We start from the raw sequence: 25,401 nt of genomic DNA, 5'->3' as shown, positions 1-25,401 counted from the left end.
ACAATAAAAGCGGGTTAAAAGCTGTGAGCTATATGGGGAAGTTAACCTTGCATTACTGAGCAACTGTTTCACCAGGTATCCAGTCTAGCTTACCAAATTCCCAACCAGATTAACATTAATTATAATCTTTTAATAGTCATTTTACGACAACCGGTGATATACAGGGTGTTACAAAAAGGTACGGCCAAACTTTCAGGAAACATTCCTCACACACAAAGAAAGAAAATACGTTATGTGGACATGTGTCCGGAAACGCTTTCTTTCCATGTTAGAGCTCATTTTATTACTTCTCTTCAAAGCACATTAATCATGGAATGGAAACACACAGCAACAGAACGTACCAGCGTGACTTCAAACACTTTGTTACAGGAAATGTTCAAAATGTCCTCCGCTAGCGAGGATACATGCAACCACCCTCCGTCGCATGGAATCCCTGATGCGCTGATGCAGCCCTGGAGAATGGCGTATTGTATCACAGCCGTCCACAATACGAGCACGAAGAGTCTCTACATTTGGTACCGGGGTTGCGTAGACAAGAGCTTTCAAATGCCCACATAAATGAAAGTCAAGAGGGTGGAGGTCAGCAGAGCGTGGAGGCCATGGAATTGGTCCTCCTCTACCAATCCATCGGTCACCGAATCTGTTGTTGAGAAGCGTGCGAACACTTCGACTGAAATGTGCAGGAGCTCCATCGTGCATGAACCACATGTTGTGTCGTACTTGTAAAGGCACATGTTCTAGCAGCACAGGTAAAGTATCCCGTATGAAATCATGATAACGTGCTCCATTGAGCGTAAGGTGGAAGAACATGGGGCCCAATCAAGACATCACCAACAATGCCTGCCCAAACGTTCACAGAAAATCTGTGTTGATGACGTGATTGCACAATTGTGTGCGGATTCTGGAATTGCCCACACAAGTTGATTGTGAAAATTTACAATTTGATCACGGTGGAATGAAGCCTCATCCGTAAAGAGAACATTTGCACTGAAATGGGGTTTGACACATTGTTGGATGAACCATTCGCAGAAGTGTACCCGTGCAGGCCAATCAGCTGCTGATAGTGCCTGCACACGCTGTACATGGTACGGAAACAACTGGTTCTCCCGTAGCACTCTCCATACAGTGACGTGGTCAACGTTACCTTGTACAGCAGCAACTTCTCTGACGCTGACATTAGGGTTATCGTCAACCGCACGAAGAATTGCCTCGTCCATTGCAGGTGTCCTCGTCGTTCTAGGTCTTACCCAGTCGCGAGTCATAGGCTGGAATGTTCCGTGCTCCCTAAGACGCCGATCAATTGCTTCGAACGTCTTACTTTCGGGACACCTTCGTTCTGGAAATCTGTCTCGATACAAACGTACCGCGCCACGGCTATTGCCCCGTGCTAATCCATACATCAAATGGGCATCTGCCAACTCCGCATTTGTAAACATTGCACTGACTGCAAAACCAAGTTCGTGATGAACACTAACCTGTTGATGCTACGTACTGATGTGCTTGATGCTAGTACTGTAGAGCAATGAGTCGCATGTCAACACAAGCACCGAAGTCAACATTACCTTCCTTCAATTGGGCCAACTGGCGGTGAATCGAGGAAGTACAGTACATACTGACGAAACTAAAATGAGCTCTAACATGGAAATTAAGCGTTTCCGGACACATGTCCACATAACGTATTTTCTTTATTTGTGTGTGAGTAATGTTTCCTGAAAGTTCGGCCGTACCTTTTTGTAACACCCTGTATGTATAAAAAGAGAATTTAAATAAAAGGAAATAAATCAGTTCATATTTGGACATTTAGTTTAACATTGATTATTGTTCCGTTAAAATTTCAGCATATTAAACTTGATTCGTAACTAAACTGGTGCCTTATTTAGGATTGTGAAAATGTGAGTTTGTAATCTTATGGAACACGTTAAATATGGAGCTAAGATTGGGAGACTGCATACAACATTGCATTCTTAAAATAACACACGAAGAACGTTGAACCATATGCAAGAGGAAATTAACCACAACCAACCGATTCAGTTTTCACCCAAAGAAATTACGTTCATAGCGGAATCCTGTCCATCATGAAATTGCCACACACTGGTATACTAAATTCATAATAACTCTATGTGAAATCTTCCCGAAAAGAATGGCTGAGGGCTACTTTGGTGATTACACCACACGCTTCACGTGGTCAACTTGGTTTGTACAGAGTGTAACTCCACGATAATTTTAATAATTAAAATAAATTACATCGAAACGCAATTTACAAATGAAAAACCTCGAACTGGTTACTATCGTCTTACTATTAACCTGATGGGTCAAACAATTGTATAATCACGTGGTTCTGGTCTTACAAAGTACACCCCACGTGGGGTGAACATAAAGAAAAGTTGCTATATTGAAAAATATTGTGAAGACGAGACGTTATAATCTCACGCACATTCGTTTTTAAGATTGATGATCTTAGTTAGAGTTACGGATCAACACGTGGTTACACTTTACTCACAAAGTAGTGACAAAGCAACTACTGGAAGATATTCTGAACTTCACTCTCGAATTACACTGCGTTGTAATGTAAGATAACATAAGATATTTTAGATCTAAACCTGAAATAAAGGTGATTAAATTTTCAGTTAGGCTGAACTTAAGAAATCCATTGTCCTACGGACTTAGCAGACATGCACTTAGCCGGAGATCTTACCACTTCAGACGCTCGCCGCAGACAGACTGGCGTGGGCCCCTACCGAGGGTACCTCACAGATACAAACGGAAGTGACCAGAAAGGCAGCTCCCTATACCAACATGACAAGGGATGGACAGGACCATACCAAGAATAGAAACCTCTTTGCTTTTAGAAAGCGTAGCTACCTGTTCTGATGTTGGTCCTACTGTTCTCTAGCAAACCAGCTTGTCTGCTACCATCGAGCATGCAACTAGAAATACATTTGCTCATTCATCCATTCACACAGAAGGGAAGGGGGATGACAGTATCTTATCATATACAGTACATAAAAGAAAGCAGATCTACGTTCCGTATGAGACTGTGTGACATGAATTACATATAAACTGTGTTTTAAAGTGTAGTAGTGTGACAGATCGTTCTTCATTATATGTAAAAGTAACATGTTACACTGCTCAGTCTCCTCCCAGACAGAGTAAGAAACACCACATAGAAGTGGAATGTATGCAGTAAATGACAACAGATTTAAGAAATTAACATGAAAGGAATCTAACAGAGACCTTTCAGTGTCATGCAGTCATCAACAGTACACGAGCGGGCCTTCAGCCCCGAGAGCCCATATCGATGACGTTTCGTTGAATGGTTCGCATGCTGGAACTTGTTGATGGCCCAGCACTGAAATTTGCAGCAGTTTGCGGAAGGGTCGCAATTCTGTCAGGTTGAAGGATTATCTTCAGCTGTCGGTGGTCCCGTTCTTGCACAATCTTTTTCCTGACACAGCGATGTCGGAGATTTGATGTTTTACCGGATTCCTGATATTCGGTACACTCGTGAAATGGTCATGCGGGAAAATACCTACTTCATCACTACCTCGGAGATGCTGTGTCCCATTGCTCGTGCGCCGACTAGAAACCCTCGTTTTAACTCACTTAAATCTTGATAACCTGCCATTGCAGCAGCAGTAATCTTTCTAACAATTGCACCCGACACTTGGCTGTCTTATTAGGCGTTGCCGACCGCAGCGCCTTACTCTGCCTGTTTACATATCCCCGTATTTGAATACGCATGCCTATACCAGTTTCTTTGCCATTTCAGTGTAGTTGTGCTTTAACTGTCCAAGGGGACAATGAGAATCCGGTCCCTGTGGGTCTGCACTGTATCATTGTAAAAATAAATTTGAAGTGTTCTTCCCTTTATGAAATGCTAAATTTGGTAATTATACGCTGGCCTCTCCGTTTATTGGTTCACTTCTCCTGGATGTGTTAAATATTCTCAAGGATCAATGAAGAGACTGTTTGGTTTTGTGGCCTAGACGCTTACCGCTCAACCCAAATCCTTGCTCCATACCAGTTTCTTTAATAGGTCACTGCCGGTTTCCTGCAGCATGACCTCTCGCCAACGAGTCATTGAACTGTCTGATTAACGACGACACACACCGGAGGTTTGACCAAAGACGCTCCACTGTTGCCTGAGTCAGTATTTTTGGACTTCTGTAAGTTCTGTAAGACCAGCTACTTGCTGCAAACTAGGCCCTGTCATAAGAATGAATTTTTAAAGAAACTCTTGTACTTGAAATTGATGGGGCTCTTAAACCGCAATTAAAAAAAAGGACTGTTAGAATGACTATTGACTTTATTTCAGTGCAAATAGATACGTAGATAACTACTTTCCCCATAATATTCTGTGATACAAGGTGCCGCAGCTGACATGTATTATGAAAATGAAAAAAAAGAAACATGAGAGTTAATGCTCTTTGTCGCAATTTATCAATTTTTTTGCTACTTGAATCTGAGCCTGTGCTGGCAATTTTGGGTATATTTTATGCAGGCTGGGGTCAGAAAGGGGTGAAATTTGTAGCTATAAAACTCTTTGTCGATCCACCTTTAAAAATGAAATATGAGACAAGCAAAAGTGTTTTCAAATGTAGATAAAGATGTTTCTACTTGAAAGGTCCTTCAATACTACAGAGGCATTCCTGAATGAAAATAATTAGTTATTTACACACACAAAAATTTGTGATTGATCATCATGTAGCCGTTCAGTATATTCGGAAATTCCTATTACGAACTTATAGGACTAGTAGAGGGGAATGAGTAGACAATATTTTGAATTTGAATCCATGTCCGGATATGTACCGTTTACATGCTACAACCATTTGAAAACATATTGCTAACGCGACCGCTTTTATACAAGTAATTGGTTAGGCACGACCAGTAAATCAAAAATTGGTTCAAATGGCTCTGAGCACTATGGGACTTAACATCTGAGGTCATCAGTCCCCTAGACCTTAGAACTACTTAAACCTAACTAACCTAAGGACATCATAAACATCCATGCCCGAGGCAGGATTCGAACCTGCGACCGTAGCAGCAGCGCGGTTCCGAACTGAAGCGCCTAGAACCGCTCGGCCACACCGGCCGGCCCAGTAAATCACTTGTTTTCCAGTTCCACTCACTAACAACCAAGAAACTGTTCGTATACTCGTTGACGGGTTCTCTCCAGCGTGCTGGAGTACGGCCCCTTCCAATTAGAGTGTGTGGTGTCTCCTTGGAGCACCACAGTCACGTCTTATGACGGTGAAGGTTTCCTTTCTCGAAGCCGTTGCATAACTGTAGCGAAAGTGGTATACAATGGAATCGGACTTTGTGGATAACGATCCTGATAAAGGCGACCAGCAGCTCTTTCATTACCGCCAGCATCGCTAGTCAGAAGGATAACGTAGGTGTACTCAGCAAACGTGTACTCAATCATGTTGCTCTAACACTCACAGACACGTGAATGAGGCTCGAATCAGGTCAGAGAGGCAGGAAAGACGTCAGATGACGTCATCCGATCCGGCTTAGCCATGACTACCCCGCTGCATATCTACTTAGCAGACCTGTTTTCAAACGGCTGTAGCACGGAACGGTACGTATCCGGACATAGTTTCCTATTCAAAATATTATATACTCACTTCGCCCCACAAGTCCTAGAAGTGTACCGGAAATTTCCGAACAGCTTGTAAGAATACCTTTTAATTTTTTTGTGTGTGTTCTCTATTTTTAATGCTGACATGTTCAGCATCATAACGTTTATCGTGAATATGAGTAATGGAACGAGTAACTTACTAACTACCCAAGATTTCTGTTGTTTGAGAAACTCCCCAAGCTATAGGGAAGTGAAGACTAGTAGCTGTCAGAAAGAGCCAAATCTTCTTGCGCACTAGTCCTCGAGGAGGAAACATTTTCCAACAACAGTTTGTGGGAAGCTGCTGTAAATAATCAGTTCGCAATTTATTTATTTATGTATTTACACATCAAGTTCAGTAGAACCAAATGGAGGAGAAAATCTCCATGGTCCTGGTACGTGCCAGTAAATGACATTACAACATAAAGGTAATAACAGATACAAATATATGTTTATGAACTCGAAAAAAGTCAATCCATAAGTTTAAGTAAACGAAATCAACAATACAACAAGAATCAGCTTAATTTTTCAAGGAACTCCTCGACAGAATAGAAGGAGTGACCCATGAGGAAACTCTTCAGTTTCAATCTGAAAGCGCGTGGATTACTGCTAAGATTTTTGAATTCGAGTTGTAGCTGATTGAAAAATGGATGCAGTAGTATACTGCACACCTTTCTGCAGAAGAGTTAAGGAAGTCCGATCTAAATGTAGGTTTGATTTCTGCAGAGTATTAACCGAGTGAAAGCTGCTTATTCTTGGGAATAAGCTAATATTGTTAACAAGAAATGACAGTAAGGAATATATATATGGAGAGGCCAACGTCAAAATACCCAGACTCGTGAACTGGAGTTGACAAGAGGTTCGTGAACTTACACCATGTATTGCCCGAACCGCCCGTTTCTGAGTAAAAAATAGCCTTTTAAAATGATGTTACCCCAAAAAATAATACCATACGACACAAGCAAATGAAAATAAGCAAAGTACACTAATTTTCGTGTCGAACGATCACTCACTTCAGATACCGTTCGAAGAGTAAAAATGGCGGTATTAAGTATTTGAACTAGATCCTGAACGTGGGCTTTCCCCGACAGCTTACTACCTATCTGAACACCTAGAAATTTGAACTGTTCAGTTTCACTGATCATATGCCCGTACTGTGAAATTAAAACGTCAGGTTTTGTTGAATTGTGTGTTAGAAACTGTAAAAACTAAGTCTTACTGTGATTTAGCGTTAGTTTATTTTCTACAAGCCATGAACTTACGTCATGTACTGCACTATTTGACACCGAGGCAATGTTGCACACAACATCCTTTACTACCAAGATAGTGTCATCAGCAAACAGAAATATTTTAGAGTTACCCATAATACTAAAGCCCATATCATTTTTATAAATAAGGAACAGGAGTGGCCTCAACACTGATCCCTGTGGCACCCCCGGCTTGACTTTACCCCACTCAGACACCACATCACAGCTGTTATCAACACTGTGAATAATGACTTTTTGCTGTCTGTTGCTAAAGTAAGAGATGAACCAATTGTAAGCTACTTCCCGTATTCCGTAATGGTCACCAATTGTAAGCTACTCCCCGTATTCCGTAATGGTCCAACTTCTGGAGCAATATTTTGTGATCAATACAATCAAATGCCTTAGTTAATAAAAAAAAAATTATGCCAAGCGTTCGAAACCCTTTGTTTAACACATCCAGTACCTCAAAGAGAAAAGAGAATATAGCATTTTCAGTTGTTAAACGACTTGTGAAGCCGAACTGCACATTTGGCAGCAAATCATGTGATATAAAATGATCAATTATCCTTACATACACGCCTTTAAAATAACTTTTTTCAAACACTGATGGTATAGAAACAGGTCTAAAATTATATTCATTATCCCTTTCTCCCTTTTTATAAAATAGCTTTACTACTGAGTACTTTGATCGTCCAGGAAACCGACCATTCCTAAAGGAAAAATTACAAATATGGCTAAATATAGAGCTAACATGTGCAGCACAGTACTTCAATATTCTACTAGACACCCCAGCATAACCATGAGAGCCCTCAGTCTTCAGTGATTTAATTATTGGCGCAGTCTCCCTCTTGTCTGTATCACAAAGGAGCACTTCAGACATCAATCTCGGAAAGGCATTTGCCAAGGAAGTTATATGATTCTCTGTAGAAACTAAATTTTTATTTAATTCACCAGTAACACTCAGAAAATGATTGTTAATACTGTACGTATATCTGATTTATCAGTAACAGAAATATTTTTCTGCGAACTGACTTCATATCGTCGACCTTGTGCTGCTGACCAGACACTTCCTTCGTAATTGACCATATGATTTTAATTTTATTCTGTGAATTAGCTATTCTATTTGCATACCACACACTCTTTGCCTTCCTAATAACATTTTTAAGCACCTTACAATACTGTTTTTAATGGGCTTTTGTAGCTTGATTGTGATTACTTCTAACAAATGTATAATTCCCGCTTTATTCTACAAGATCTCCTTATCCCACTAGTCAGCCATCAGGGCTGCCTATTACAGCTAGTACCCCGTTTAGAAAGTTCTAATGGAAAGCAACTCTCAAAGAGCATGAGAAATGTGTTAAGGAAAGCATTATATTTGTCATCTATGTTATCGGCACTATAAACATCATGCCACTCTTGTTCCTTGACAAACTCTGTGTTGCTGTTGGATTAACTTTTCTACATAGTTTGTAATTAAATATGGAATTTGTTTGAGGACTAAAGCCATTTAGTGCTAAATTTTGTGCATCATGGTCTGAAAGGCCATTCACCCTTTTACTGACAGAACTCCCATCTAGTAATGAAGAATGAATACTTCCCCCCGTAACCTGGACAGACAATAACGCGAATATTTTGTGGATAAATAATAAACTACAACTCAGCGTATATTATCTACTCCTATCCGCAGACGGCTGAATCGGGTGGGATGGCGCCGACAGTATCATGAACTGCGGTAGTTGCCCGACGACGAAATTGCAGTCTCGCAGTCATTGCTTTCTGCTGAATATTGCTATAAGCTTCAGAAGGTTACGATTGTCTCTGACTCTGGTTGGTTATCGACGGCTTCAACCCTGATGTTTTGGAAGACTTCCCCTTGTTTGAAAATGATATTATAGTCCTGAAATCACACAATGGCACACTCCGGCAGCATTTGCTTCCTCAGACTGTGACTAAGTGGCTTCAAACCCGCGAGTGGTTCTTCCTGCCATAGATTCTGGCAGATTACGTCACTGAGGCATTGCATCATCTTCACTCCTGTCAACACTATAACGGAACAGAGACTGCTTCTGAAACTGCGGTAAGTGAGGCTGCCTGATTAACAGTTAGGTGTCTATAATGAAACCACTTTGCTCGTTTTGTAGCAATGCTGACTGGTTGTGCTTCAGGCTGAGTAGGGAATAATAATTTCCCCATTATTTACTATAGCATAAATTCGTAAGCTAGTGATTTATGAAAATTTTGTGAGGGGGTGGACAAAAATAGTGAATCACCAAAAACACATAACATTACCGTGCCTATTACGGTGTACGACAACTTTGGCATTCAAAACAGCTTCCCGTCGTCCCGAAACTATGAACACGGTTCCTGTGTGGTTTTCAAGGGAAGCTTATGCCGTTCTTCCTGCAAAATAGTTGCGAGTTGAGGTAACGATGATGGAGTTGGACAGCGATCATGTTGACTCCTACCCGAAGTAAACCACAACGGCTCAGCAATGTTGAGATCTGATGGCTGTGGTGGCCAGTGGATGTGCGACTGTTCATCCTCGTGCTCACAATACCAGTCATGGACGATGCGAGCTGTGTGAACATGGGCCGTGTCGTCTTGAAACTCAGTATCACTATTGGAGGACAAATATTATACGAGTAAAGGAAACAAAGGAAAATTTGGAGTAGGAATTACAATCCATGGAGAAGAAATAAAAACTTTAAGGGTCGCCGATGACACTGTAATTCTGTCAGAGACAGCAAAGGACCTGGAAGAGCATTTGAACGGAATGGACAGTGTCTTGAAAGGAGGATATAAGATGAACATCAACAAAACCAAAACGAGAATAATGAAATGTAGTCGAATTAAATCGGGTAATGCTGCTGGAATTAGATTAGGAAATGAGATTAAAGTAGTAAATGAGTATCGCTATTTGGGGAGCAAAATAACTGATGATGGTCGAAGTAGAGAGGATATAAAATGTAGACTGGCAATGGCAAGGAAAGCATTTCTGAAGAAGAGAAATTTGTTAACATCGAGTGTAGATTTAAGTGTCAGGAAGTCGTTTCTGAAAGTATTTGTATGGAGTGTATGGAAGTGAAACATGGACGATAAATAGTTTCGACAAGAAGAGAATAGAAGCTTTCGAAATGTGGTGCTACAGGAGAGTGCTGAAGATTACATGGGTAGATCACATAACTAATGAGGAATTATTGAATAGAATTGGAGAGAAGAGAAATTTGTGGCACAACTTGACTAGAAGAAGGGATCGGTTGGTAGGGCATATTCTGAGGCATCAAGGGATCACCAATTTAGTATTGGAGGGCAGCGTGGAGGTTAAAAATGGCAGAGGGAGACCAAGAGATGAATACACTAAACAGATTCAGAAGGATGTAGGTTGCAATAGGTCCTGGGAGATGAAGAACCTTGCGCAGGATAGAATAGCATGGAGAGCTGCATCAAACCAGTCTCTGGACTGTAGACCACAACAACAACAATAACAACAACAACAAACCACGTTATGAACCTGATCAGCCAAAATGGTGACGTAGTCCTTGACACTTGAGTGACCTTGGTCACGTTGCAGAGTAACGGTGCAGAATTACCACGGGACCCGTGGAATACCACGATACGGTGACCCATTTCATTACGGAGCCCCGCCGTCTTTCACTCGTGTCAGCAAGCAGTCGGCATCGTAGATATGGAACGCCGTGCAATGACGTTAACTTGTCCAGGAAACGAAAATAGTGTGAAACAAGGCTCATCCGACCAATTGACTTTTTTCTATTGCTCCATAGTCCAGGTTTTATGGCACTGGCACCACGTTTTCCTGTTACGGGCATTTGCATGATTGATGAGTGGTTCGGAATTACAGCTCACTGTGGAAATCTCTGCTTCTGGAGCTCCCTTCGTGTTGTTTTGGTGCTGACAAGTTTCATGGGTGCGACATTCAGTTCTGAATGACCGTCCGTTACGATAATTTAACACATATTTTCGTCCGCATTATCATTTAACGAGTGATTTTTTTCCCGCTCTTACCGTAAGCGATAAAAATCTTCTACACCTTGCCTCTTTAAAACACCAAATACTTCAGCTGCCTTGGTCACAGAAGCACCCACTAGTCGATCACCAACAATTTTCCCTCGTAGAAATCGCTTATCTCTGATGTAATACACTCACAACTACACAGAACACTGTTCTCACCTTCTGACCATGACTAGCACTTGCAACGTGTTGAGGACATTAAACAGGTGCCGTTCGTGGTCAAATAGAATAGCGCCATCTGCAGGCTTGGCTAGCATCTATATTTATGTTCAAGCGTGCATTTCTTGCGGTGTTTCCGTGTTTTTGTCCAACCGCTGTGCATAATGTTTCAGAGGAAATGTTAGTTGTCCGCATTCTTCACCCTTTACCGGGCTGTATTTGCATCGTCAGTTCAGGGAACTGGTCTAAGCGGTCAAAAGGTGAGGTGAAATCGATGTTGGCCTTCTTAAGGCAGAAAGGTGCTAGTTAAATTTACGGCCTGTGTCTGATGCTAGGGACAGTAACAGTTGCAATGTTTGAAGTGGAGGACAATAATGACAGCATGATGCTACTCTCTCTGATGAACAGATTGGCACAGGAGAGGAATTCGTTGTGGGCTGAATCAAACCAGTCAGAAAAAGAAAACGATCTATTAGAACTTAATTTATCAAATGAGGACTGCTATTTATTTCCTAGTCGCCAGGATGTAGATATGTGCATGTGACAACGTTCTCACCAGGCGGTTGACTCAACGGCAATTACTGCAGAACAAGTCCTTACGAGGTAGACTCAAGACAACAGTATGCCTAGAGGAGTCCAGTAGGGCTTCATCAAGACAGTGTCTCAGTTTTGGTCGACTTTCTCTGACGAATATATGAATGACAACAGCTGGAATCCGGGCGCAGATTACAGATAGAGTTTCACCACGAACCATCAAGAACAGATTACTGGAAGCTGTTTCAAGATCTCGAGTTGCCATACGCCGATAACCGCTGACTTCATATCACACACAACAAATACTTGCATGGCGTGGAACTAGAGTCAACTGGGACAAATGGTTCAAATGGCTCTGAGCACTATGGGACTTAACTTCTGAGGTCATCAGTCCACTAGAACTTACAACTACTTAAACCTAACTAACCTAAGGACAACACATACATCTCTGTCCGAGGCAGGATTCGATCGCGCGGTTCCAGACTGAAGCGCCTAAAACCGCTCGGCCACTTCGGCCGGCCAACTGGGACGTCGAATAGCACTCTGTGGTTAACAACGGTGACTCTCGCTTCAGTTTGTGACGGTCAGATCGACGCCAAATTGTCCGAGAGCGAGCTTGTGAAAGGTAACAGGAAGCAGCGATTCTTGACGCCCATATCTGCCTAACTTCTGGAACCGTGATGTGGGGAGCTAGTGGATACAACAAGTGTACTAATTTGGTAGTTTTTGAAAGGATACTCTCTGCTCATCTGTATATGGCAAGAACGATGAACAATGGAGGCTTTCACGACTGGATGCCATAGCTACTGATGAGTCTTCCGGGTTGTACGGCCGTGGTCAAAGAAACTTTTCGGTGCCTGGCGTTTCTTCCCGACTCAGCATCGTCAGGAGCACCTCCGAAGGACGACCAGCGCAGCGCAGGAACCGAACAGTTTCTTAGACCATGGCCATACTGCCTGGAACTAACAAGGGGAGGACACGACGTTTGGAACGCCGATTTAAAAAAATGGCTCTGAGCACTATGGGACTCAACTTCTGAGGTCATCAGTCCCCTAGAACTTAGAACTACTTAAACCTAACTAACCTGGGGACATCACACACATCCATGCCCGAGGCAGGATTCGAACCTGCGACCGCAGCGGTCTTGCAGTTCCAGACTGTAGCGCCTAGAACCGCACGGCGACTTCGGCGGGCCACCGCTGATTTACTTCAAACTTAGCACACTTGTAGTACTCCATCAGGACAACAAAATGTCTAAGCAGTAACGCGTACTTCTAAAGCGCTATTGAGAAAATCGCAAGATAATTTCGGCCGTCAAATGTGTAACTATGCGTGGCCATTTCTACCATGAAGCGATGGCAGCCGAGTGGCGTAGTCCGCCTTTCGCCGCGGAGCAGCTCGGACTTGTTTACGTCTCGGCTGCGAACGGTCGCGGAAGAAGCGGTGTTTACACCGTCGTCACTCGCGTGTGTTACTGTTTGAATCGAACGCAATGGCACACAATTTCCGAAAAACCACGATACAGTTCACGTTCTGTAACGAGTATGCAAGACCGAAGGCTTTCGAAATCGAACGTTTCTTGAGGGACGAAGTGCATCTTAATTACACGGAGATTATTGAAATTCATTTATCAATCGTGAGCAGCACTCTTTACGTAAAGATGATTGACGACGCAGCATGTGATAGGATCATTGAAGCCGCCAAACGAGGATTCCAGTTCCGACATTCCGATGGTCATATTGGCGAAGTTTTAGTCGCTCATTCGGGCCTGGGCGTGCGTACGATTCGAATCTTCGAGCTACCTTTCGAGGTACCCGAATCATTGGTCACTGAATCACTCCAGCCATATGGCGGAGTTATTAGTCATACGGCCGAACGCTGGGCAAGTTTTAGCACGTATCCAGTGCTCAATGGTGTCCGACAGGTGCGAATTGCCCTTACGAAACATGTGCCATCGTACAGAAACATCGGCGGCTGTAGAGCTATTGTCATCTATGATGGACAGCCCCGGACATGCTCCGGGTGTAGTGGTGAAGGACATCTTCGATCAGCGTGTATGCAGAGGAGACTCGTGCAACTCCCCAGCGGAGACTTCCAGAATCCGACTACACCAACGTCACTGCCGATGACTTACGTGACGGCACTTCGCGGGGAGGTGACGCCGAGGTCGGAGCGCACCATCGAACCGACGCCGCAGTTGATTGAGGCGCCTTCGGACGCCACTGAAGAAGGAATGGCTCCGACCAACCTCCAATCTCAGACACTACAGGTGGCGCAGAAAGAGGATGAGAGCATCACAATAGGCATGGAAGCTGAAGTGGAACGGCCCCAGGGCATTGTGGCGGCGGCGGGAACGCAGGAGATGCAAGATGCGCCAACACCAGAGGCCGAGGTTAGGGCCCGCAAACAACGCTCGCCAAAGCGCCGCAAGAAGCGCCGACTAAACTCTGCGGAGACGCTCCCTTCTCTTCTAGGGAGCCCAGACGAGGCTAACACTATGGACCTGTCTGACATGGAACCATAAGCTTCGGATGTCGCAGATCTTATGAATTCGGACAGTGAAATGATGTCATATCGTTCAGACGACGCATCCGCTCAGGGGCCTGCTACCCCTTCGGCGGTGGAGTCTACAGCTGCGAAAGAACAACAGATGTCACACATCAATGCCGCACAGGAAAATTTGGAGCACACCAATAGTATCAGCTGGTATGAGCAGGACGACGACATCACCGATGCGGACCATTCTATTGGTGGGGCCTTGCATCCGTCCGCATCTCAAGAAACCTAATGCCGCAGGGACACGTTCCTCGGGCGACCCTCGGCGGATGTGCAAAGGGACTATCGACACGGTGAAACTTTGTCATTTTAACATCATGTGGAGATGACAGCTACTCGACCCCAGGCATACAGAACAGGGACAGTGAATGTAAATACCATTAGATCGCCCGTGAAACAGCAGTTGTTTAGGGACATGATATACGCGTCGGATGTGGATATACTGATGGTGCAGGAAATTTACATTCCTGAGTTCCAGGAAGTACATGGATACATCTCGTACACCTCGCCGCACTCGAACAACGACAGTGGAACGGCGATATTGGTCCGGGACGGGATTCCGGTCCGAGACCTGGCTTATCTACCTTCGGCACGAGGACTGGCGATAACTGTTAATGGAATTCGCATTCTCAATGTTTATGCCCCTTCCGGCACAGAAAACAGACGGGCGCGTGCGAGATATTATTCGGAAGAGATTGTGCCCTTATTTACCGGCAGATTCGATCATTTCATTATAGGTGGTGACTTCAATTGTGTTTTAGCCCAAAAAGACCAGACACCATATTACAATACCTGTCGTGAATTGCATGTGCTATGCCGGGATCTGGAGTTAAGCGACACCTGGGACATGATTCATAGGAACCGTGAGGGATACACTTTTTTTACTAGTCACTCGGCGAGCAGACTCGATCGAATATATGTTTCAGTTGGCCTACAGGATAAGGTGGTCGACGCGGAACGATGGCCTGCGGCATTTACTGATCATCTGGCTTACATTTGTACCATGTCACTCCCTAGGCAAAGTGTGTGGAGAAGCCGCGGGACATGGAAGCTCAATTCGTCCCTTTTGGCGGACCCCGAATGTCGTCAGAGAGTCGAGGAGGTATGGGCCACATGTCAACGCCGTCTACCAACGTATACCTCCGTGCTTCAATGGTGGCTCGAGTGCACTAAGCCGGCAATAAGAAGAGCTCTCATACAGTATGGTCGGGATAAGGCGAGATGGCAGAGAGACACTCTTGATTATTATAACACCATGCTTCGTGAGCTGTCCTTCCAGGCGCCGTCTGCAGAACATCATGCGGAAGTTCATCGTGTCAAGGCACAAATCCTATCGATCACGCGACGACGACTGGGTGGCATCCCAATACGGGCAAGATGTCTTGACACCATCACTGGGGAACGTACCTCGATGCACCATGTGTCGCGGGAACATAAGCGTTACCGCCGGGCATTGGTAACAGTGCTCCACGGTTTAGATGGCAGTCAACTGACAACACAACAGGACATTGCAAATGAATTTTTAGAGCATTTCCGCCATCTCTATGCCGGTACACCGACGGACCGTCAGGTAGGGGAAGAGATACTGCAACATCTGCAAACGACACTGACAGAGACGGATAAGGCAGCGCTTATGGAGCCACTCACAGAAGACGATATAAAGGTGGCACTCACAAAAGGAGCGGCCCATAAATCACCGGGGCCAGATGGGATTACGCTAGAGTTTTATCGAGAATTCGTGGACATGATGATGCCACAGTTGGTGTCGATGTACAATGAGGCGATGAGTCCGAACATGCGCCTACCGTCGGATTTTGTGACGGGCTTTCTTCTTCCCATCCCGAAGATGGCGGGGAGTCGCAGTGTTAATCAATATCGGCCTCTCACTATGCTAAACACCGATTATAAAATTTTTGCACGGCTACTAACGTCTCGTCTCAAGCTGGCGATATCCAGGACAATATCTCCTGATCAGACTTGCCTAGGGGTGCGAAGCAACATCTCCTCGGCGTTAAGTGAATACCGTGACGTTATCGCCCTTGCGGAAACTTGTAAAATGCGAGCAGCGATGATATCTGTGGACTTCGATCGTGCGTTCGACAGGATAAACCATGACTTCTTGGCGTCAGTCATGAGCCGAATGGAGATTCCACCTGTTTTCATCTCCATCATTATGAGGCTAATACGAGGGGCTACATCGAAGGTGATTGTAAACGGTCGGGAAGCGGGCTCGGTTCCTATTAACAGCTCCGTCCGACAAGGGTGCCCACTCTCCATGATGCTGTTTGCGATAGCGCTTGAGCCGCTGATGTGTGTTATGAGGCGCTCACTTACTGGGATAGCGCTTAATGAGAACTCTTTCGTTTGTCGCGCATATGCGGACGACCTGATCCTTCTTGTCAGATCAGGTCATGAAGTGCATCAGGCTGTTGAATATCTAGACTCTTACGGGACGGCAGCAGGCAGTGTCATTAACACGACGAAATCCAAAATTATGCACATAGGACGGGGTCTGGAAGACATACCGGGACCGTTTCAGACGGTGGAATCGCTGAGATGTCTGGGGATCACATTTACCCGTTCACTACGGCGGTCAGCGGCGGCGAGTTCTCGGCGGCTTCTGCAAAATGTTCGTCTGGCGATACGGAACAACTCACTGAGAGCCTTTGACATGATCCAGCGTGTGGCATACACTAACGTTCACATAGCGTCACGACTGCCCCATTTAGCGCAGATCCTACCAATACCGAAGGGAATTGCAGACCGCCTCATGGCTGCCTTTGGTTACTATGTTAGTACTGGGATGTTGTTTAAGATCACATATGACACGTTAACGCTACAATTCAGGAACGGTGGCCTCAACCTCACAAACGTGCGAAACAAAGCTCTGGCGCTTTACATGCGAGCGATGATACGAAATTGGCAACAACGAAAGCGCACCATAACGTCAGCTCTGATAGAAGTACTTGTTCCTCCTTCGTACGAACCCCCTATTGCGGTGGGCAATATTTCGCCCTCTCTTGCACACATTGCCTCATTTCTTGTTGATTACAGTTATGTTCGTCTGAAAGTACCTTCGACGAGAATACCCACGACTCGGGAGATCTATAGGTGCTTGATGGATCACCATGCCCGCAACGTAATGGAATTCAAATACCTGTCGAGAACATGGAACCACATTTGGTGTGCAGTGCATACTCCATTACTGTCAACAGCAGCGAGATCGATGTGGTACATTCTTATAAACCGTAAACTTGTGACCAGGAGTCGATTACATACAATGCATATGGTCGATTCTCCTCTTTGTACAAACTGTGGCCTGTTAGCAACGGAAGAACATGGTTTAGTGTGTGGCGCAGCGAGGGACGTCTGGATGCTGACGCGTCGAATATTGGCCTTCCTTCGGCGCACTAACTACACAGAAATCACATCGGATGTACTTTTTCTACCGGACAAGACCTTTTTTCCCAAACAAAAGACGTTTGCGGTCAATTGGATCGCGGGACATGCGACGAAATATTTGTATTCGTACGATATTAAGTCCGTGATGGATTATTGGATGTATTTATAAGAACAACACGAGCTCATACGGAGTCATACGAAATACAGGACTTACTTTTCCAATTTTTTAGGAAGTGTTTTTCACAATCCGCCCGACAGCTGGTGTGTCCCAGAACTGAGAAGACTCCTGCAGCAGAACGACTAGAGACAATACTGCGCGGTTCAGTTATATTGGCATACAGCACACTGAGAAGAAAACTGGCCCCTACATGGTCGACGCAAGAGAAATACATAAATATATGCCGCCCACAAAGGTAGAAATGGTCAAGATTATATGGCTGTCTGCCAGATTTATGATGCGACACCGTGTGCTGCAGGGATTGTGATGCAGATGGTAACTTCATTTTCACTCCCGCCCGTGACTAGAATTGTCATTTACTTTATTCATGTTACACAAAAAAAAGGGCGGCCTTTACGTTGATTTTCTGGTTTCCAAATTGTTTTTGCTTTGTTTTTGCTGTCTCGATCCTTTTATTATCCCTAAGATAGTACAACTGTACGAATAAAGATTGTTTGTTTACCCTGCCTTCCTGCTCCCAAAAAAAGATAAAAAAATCCGCTTGGAATACGAATTTTTATTTTTTTATTTTCACTTTCATTTAACTTGTATGTAAATCTTATTTATGTATTTGTATAGATGTCTGACATTTAAGTAAAAAAATTCAGACAGAGATCTGCTGTTTAGGTAATTGTAAAAAAAAAAAAAAAGCGGTTAAGGAGTTGGAAAAAAAAAAGTGGAACGGCAGCAAGATGGATGGAGCGCTGTCACACACCTCGAAAAGCGGGGCTGCCGTTTGAGCCAAGCTGTTCCTAAATAAATCTGATGCGTGCACATTTTAGCATCACGCTATTTGTCCCAAGAGTGTTCTAATTTCTTGCAAAAAAAATAAATAAAATAAAATAAAATAAAAAAAAGTGGTTAACGTTCAAGCTCCGTAATCGCTGGATCGCTGGGTAGAGTCCCGTTCGTCAGTATTTTTTATTTCTAACACAGTCATTTTCTTTACTATTTATATTACGGTTGATATAATGGGAAAAATACGTGTATTCGGATTGGCTTTTTTTAAATTTACAATGTTATTTGACAGGCTACAAATTTTTATTATCACAAACAATGTAATATTCATAACTATCGGCTAGCAAACGACCAAACGCTTAAAATGATACTGAAAATATATGCTTGTCCGTGATTTGAAAAATCCCTTATACCTGGAAGGAGCCCGAAACTACTTGTTACCTCCAAGTTTTGAGCGGCACAGACGGCTTTCGAAAGATGTACAATTAGTCGTCGCTTTCGACATTACGAGTACAAGTTGCAGGATGGTATATTTCGTAAAAACGTGGAAAACATAAAATTAAACGGCACCAGCCGCATTAAATAACTGCTATGTTTCCGCATACGCAAGGTCTTTTGAGGTTTTCCGTGGAAAATCAAACCTTGTTCACAGCTTCAAAAACCTCTCTTTCAGCCGATAATTTGCAAGCAGACCATGAATAACGCAGCATTTCCTTAAATATCGGCGCTGATAATTGGTAATGCAGTATTCAGTGTATTTTAATAGCGTCTTCACAAGAAGCTATTTCTCGTTCTCTTTCGATTAAATTCGAACAATTTTGAAACCACGGACGAGCATACATTTTCAGTATAATTTTATGCGTTTGGTCGCATAGTTATGAATGTTATATTATTTGTGTTAATAAAAATTTGTAGACTGCCAAATAACATTGTAAATTAAAAAAGCCCATCTGAATACACGTATTTTTCCCAGTATATCAATTGTAATATAAATAGTAAAGAAAATGACTGTGTTATAAATAAAAAATACTGACGAACGGGACTCGACCCAGCGATCCAGCGATTACAGAGCTTGAACGTTAACCACTCATCTGAAACAGCTTCATGGTAGAAATGGCCACGCATAGTTATACATTTGACGACCGAAATTATCTTGCAATTTTCTCATTAACACTTGAGAAGTACGCGCTACTGGTTACATATTTTGTTGTCCACATGGAGTACTACGAGTGTACGAAGTCTGCAGTAAATCCACGTTCCAAACGTGTAAGACGGATAAACCCTGGTGTCATACCCTTCCTCACCAAGATCCAGAATGTTTCTTTCAGCAGAGTAATACAAGAGGCCGCACTATAATCCACACTACAATCGCCCTGAGGGATGTGGGGATCCATTACTGGCCTCCCAGATCCCCAGATATGTCACCAATTGTGACATTGCGGGTGACATTCGTGCCTTTGGGGGTCAAATCTGATGCAGATGTTGATGATGGAAATCAGTTACTAATGGAATGAAAACTTAGTTTTTTAGTACTAGATATATGATGAAGATTTCGACAAAGTTTGATAAACATCTGATTAGTGATTCATGGTGTAATAATGTCCATTTCCGCCGGTGAACGAGTATAAGAGAAGCCATTTTTGTGAGAGCGTGACGTGGGTGCTTACTTGCGGGCGTCGCGACGCCGCTCGGCCTCCTCGAGCAGCGCCTCCTTGAAGCCCAGCACGATGGACGCCACGCGGTTGTGAGCCGTCTCCGCGTTGCCGATCATGTAGTCCCAGCCGGTGAACAGCTTCCACGTGAACACACACTCGTCGTCCTTCTCGGACAGCTTGCTCATGCGGGAATTCTCTGCCATCCTGCGAATATGGAGAAGCTCCTGTTGGCGACAGGTTGTTGATGATTTTGGACACTAGGTGGTGAAGTCTGAAACTTATTATAAAATGTTATGACTTGAGTGTAGTCAAAACCGAAGAATGGGAGGGGAAACTGGAAGGAGATTACGATAAAATTAATTTGGTTTGAGGAGGAACAACACTGTAGTTATTAATAGAGGACAGCTTGTGGAAGTATCCAGTAACATATATTAAATTCATAGTTTTGTGGGAGGCTTTTACACTACTGGTCATTAAAATTTCTACACCAAGAAGAAATGCAGATGATAAACGGGTATTGATTGGACAAATATATTGTACTAGAACTGACATATGATTACATTTTCACGCAATTTGGGTGCATAGATCCTGAGAAATCAGTACCCCCAACAACCACCTCTGGCCGTAGTAACTGCCCTGATACGCCTGGGCATTGAGTCAAACAGAGCTTGGATGGCGTGTACAGGTACAGCTGCCCATGCAGCTTCAACACGATACCACAGTTCATCAAGAGTAGTGACTGGCGTATTGTGACGAGCCAGTTCCTCGGCCACCATTGAACAGACGTTTTCAATTGGTGAGAGATCTGGAGAATGTGCTGGCCAGGGCAGCAGTCGAACATTTCCTGTATCCAGAAAGGCCCGTACAGGACCTGCAACATGCGGTCGTGCATTATCCTGCTGAAATGTAGGGTTTCGCAGGGATCGAATGAAGGGTAGAGCCACGGGTCGTAACACATCTGAAATGTAACGTCCACTGTTCAAAGTGCCGTCAACGCGAACAAGAGGTGACCGAGACGTGTTACCAATGGCACCCCATACCATCACGCCGGGTGATACGCCAGTATGGCGATGACGAATACACGCTTCTAATGTGCGTTCACCGCGATGTCGCCAAACACGGATGCGACCATCATGATGCTGTAAACAGAACCTGGATATATCCGAAAAAATGACGTGCACCCAGGTTCGTCGTTGAGTGCACCATCGCAGGCGCTCCTGTCTGTGATGCAGCATCAAGGGTAACCGCAGCCATGGTCTCCGAGCTGATAGACCATGCTACTGAAAACATCGTCGAACTGATCGTGCAGATGGTTGTTGTCTTGCAAACGTCTCCAACTGTTGACTCGGGGGTCGAGTCGCGGCTGCACGATCCGTTACAGACAAGCGGATAAGACGCCTGTCGTCTCGACTGCTAGTGATACGAGGCCGTTGGGATCCAGCACGACGTTCCGTGTTACCCTTCTGAACCCCACGATTCCGTATTCTGCTAACAGCCATTGGATCTCGACCAACGCGAGCAGCAATGTCGCGATACGATAAACCGCAATCGCGATAGGCTACAATCCGACCATTATCAAAGTCGGAAACGTGATGGTACGCAATTCTCCTCCTTACATGAGGCATCACAACAACGTTTCACCAGGCAACGCTGGTTAACTGCTGTTTGTGTATGAGAAATCGGTTAGAAACTTTCCTCATGTCAGCATGTTGTAGGTGTCGCCACTGGCGCCAACCTTGTGTGAATTCTCTGCAAAGCTAATCATTTGGATATCACAGCATCTTCTTCCTGTCGGTTAAATTTCGCGTGTGTAGCACGTCATCTTCTTGGTGTAGCAATTTTAATGGCAGGTAGTGTATTATATGGAAGGGAAAAAGTTTTCTTTTTTTGGGGGTGGGGGGGGGGGGGGGAGGGGAGGGAGCCGGGCTGTTATCGGCTAAAGGGAAGGAGAAATCCACTCTCTTTATACGATGCAGACTGCAGTAATCAGCAGTGACGGAATGCTATCTGAGGTCAAAATCAGAAATGGTGTAAGGCAGGACTGTTACCACTGATGTTAATATATACAGGGTCTCCATAACTTCTGCTTTCATTTTAAAAATCATAACTTCGAAACCATTAGAGATAAAGTTTCGCGGTTTCTTGTATTCTGTAAAGCCAGAATTTTAATAGTTGCTCCACTTGTCCCTCCTAGAACATCAAGGCGACGTTCGAGCTCTGTCCATTTGAGGGTCAGCTTTACAGCGTCAACAGCTACAACTGCTTTATTGATTGGAGCGCGGAAGCTAGAAATGTCATTGACTAGTGTTGTGTACACGCGGTCCTTGATGTAGCCACAGAGAAAGAAATCTAGTGGCTTGGCATCGGGAGAGCGCGGGGTCCATCCGGTGGGAACATCACGATTCATTCAATCAGCACACCTCACGCGTTCACACTCCGAAGAGGGGTGTGCTGGAAGATGATGGGTGGCTGTTGCTCTTGCTCTTTGATCTGTGGTAGCAGGAACTGTTCGAGCATGTCCAGAAAACATTTCCTTCTATGGTTTTCTCCGCGAAGATAAATGGTCTCTTATGACCCTGTAATGCATTAAGCCACAACAAACATAGAGCTTAGGGCTATCACGAATGTGTTCACGGGTTTTCCGAGTCGCAGGTCCTTATCTGGTTGCGATTCACATGTCTAGAAATGTAGAACATCGCTTCACCTGAAAACAGGAACTTTTTCAGGTAATCATTGTCAACATCTATGAGGCCAAGAATGGAAAAGGCGAATGGATATCGTAAAGGCGATCGGTGGTACCGCTTATGTTGCATTTCATAGAGAGTTGACCTTGCATCGCGAATTCGCGTGATGCTCGAGAAACTACATTTGACGGCTGCATTGAAATGGACCTTGCATTCTTGTCAACACGTGCCTGAGAGACGGAGGACATCCACTTCAAGGAAGCTCTTTCACATTGGCTATCTCCTTAAAATTTTTATCGATCTACGTCTACGTCTACGTGATTACTCTGCTATTCACAATAAGGTGCCTGGCAGAGGGTTCATGTCTGTGGCACTATCTCACTTATTTCGCGATAATACAAAGCGAGTTGCCCTTCTTTGAACTTTTTCGATGTCATCCGTCAGTCCCACCTGATGTGGATCCCACACCGCACAGTAATATTCCAGAATAGGGCGGACAAGCTTAGTGTAAGCAGTCTCTTTGGTAGTCCTGTTGCACCTTCTAAGTTTCTGCCAATGAATCACAGCCTTTGATTTGCTCTACGCATAGTATTTTCTATGTGATCATTCCAATTTAGGTTATTTATAATCGTAATCCCTAGGTATTTAGTTGAATTTACAGCCTTCGGATTTTTGTGACGTATCACGTAATCGAAATTTAGCTGATTTCTTTAATACTCATGTGAATAACTTCACACTTTACCTTATTCGCACCATATATACATCTTATCTAAATCATTTTGCAATTTGATTTGGCCATCTTATGACTTTACAAGACGATAAATGACAGCTAAAAATCTAAGACGGCTACTCAGATTGTCTCCTATGTCGTTAATATTGATTAGGAACAATACAGGGCCTATAACACTTCCTCGGGGAACGCCGGATATTACTCGGTGACTTTCCGTCTATTACTACGAACTGTGACCTTCCTGGCAGGAAATCACGAATCCAGTCACACATCTGAGGCGATATTACATAGGCACGCAGTTTGATTAAAAGACATTTGTGGGGAACAGTGTCGAAAGCCTTCGGGAAATCTAAAAATTTGGAATCAATTTGACATCACCTGCCGCGCGGGATTAGCCGAGCGGTCTTAGGCGCTGCAGTCATGGTCTGTGCGGCTGGTCCCGGCGGAGGTTCGAGTCCTCCCTCGCGCATAGGTGTGTGTGTTTGTCCTTAGGATAATTCAGGTTGAGTAGTGTGTAAGATTAGGAACTGATGACTTTAGCAGTTAAGTCCCATAAGATTTCACACACATTTGAACGTTTTGTCATCCCCTGTCGATAGCACTCATTACTTCATGAGTGTAAAGAGCTAGTTGTAATTCACATGAACGATATTTTCTGGATCCGTGCTGACTATGTGTCAATAAATCGTATTCTTCGAGGTACTTCTTAATGTTCGAACACAGTATATGTTCCAAAACCCTACTGCAAATCGACGTTAGTGATATGGGCGTGTAATTCAACTGATTGCTCCTACATCCGTTTTTGGGTATTGGTGTGACTTGAGCAATTTTCCGATCTTTAGGTACGGATCTTTCTGTGAGCGAGCGGTTGTACATAATTGCTAAATATGGAGCTATTGTATTAGCATACTCTGAAAGGAACCTGACTGGTATACTACTGGACCGGAGGCCTTGCCTTTATTAAGTGATTTAAGCTGCTGTGCTACCCAGAGGAAATCTACCAATGTTTCTCATCTTGGCAGATGTTCTTGATTGCAATTCAGGAATATTTACTTCGTCTTCTTTGGTGTAGGAGTTTCGGAAAACCGTGTTTTATAACTCTGGTTTAGTGGCACTGTCATCAGTGACTTCACCGTTGTCGATAATTCTGCAGTCTGTTGTCACAGATTTGGTTTCTTCATACCAGATGTCAGATCGTACCTTCTTCTGGTCTGTCGCCATTTTGCTGCATTCCCCTTCAAATATTCAACAAAACAAAGGAAAAAAAACTTTGAGACCTGCTAAACGTTTTTGGCGAGCACGATTCTATATCCGTAATAGTTTCCCGACATACATACCGCATGTCGCATATCTTGTACACGTGAAAAAGTCTATACTGACAGGGAAAAACATGATGAGCACTGCCCACTGCCGCCTGGCAGCGTTGCGGGCACCTGACGCAGTAACAAAAGTTTGTAAGCTAAGAAGATACGGACGGGGATCACCCTAGCGAAGATATGGGCAGCAAAAATGGAAATCCATTGATATAACTGAATATGACAAAGGGTAGATTATTATTATTACGTAGAGTATGTGAACGACTATCTTGAAAACGACGAAGTTGGTTGAATGTTCACCTGCTGCTATCGTGAGCATCTATGGAAAGAGGTAGAGGGACAGTGAAACTATTACTAGGTGCTAAATGGCCGGATGTCCACGACTCTTCACAGAACGTGGGATTCGTAGGTTTGTCTGATCTGTCAAGTAGATGATCTGTAACATCTCTGATGAAAGAGCACAATTCTGGTGCTCGGACAAATGTTTCGGAACACACTGTTCATCGTACAATGT

At 44.0% G+C, this 25,401-nt stretch overlaps 1 protein-coding gene across 1 annotated transcript in view; it reads right to left on the bottom strand.

Moving 5' to 3' along the window:
* The window catches only part of LOC124613450 (transmembrane channel-like protein), a 173,439-nt gene that overhangs the window by 13,711 nt on the left and 134,327 nt on the right, over window positions 1-25,401 (bottom strand). Inside the window, 1 exon segment of the mRNA XM_047142153.1 lies at window positions 20,170-20,361. Within this exon segment, the coding sequence (XP_046998109.1) occupies window positions 20,170-20,361 (192 nt within the window).

Source organism: Schistocerca americana, chromosome 4, assembly GCF_021461395.2.
Source record: "Schistocerca americana isolate TAMUIC-IGC-003095 chromosome 4, iqSchAmer2.1, whole genome shotgun sequence".
NCBI classification, from domain to species: domain Eukaryota; kingdom Metazoa; phylum Arthropoda; class Insecta; order Orthoptera; family Acrididae; genus Schistocerca; species Schistocerca americana.
The sequence above is the reverse complement of the archived record's forward strand: the minus strand, read 5'-3'. Positions and strand labels throughout refer to the sequence as shown.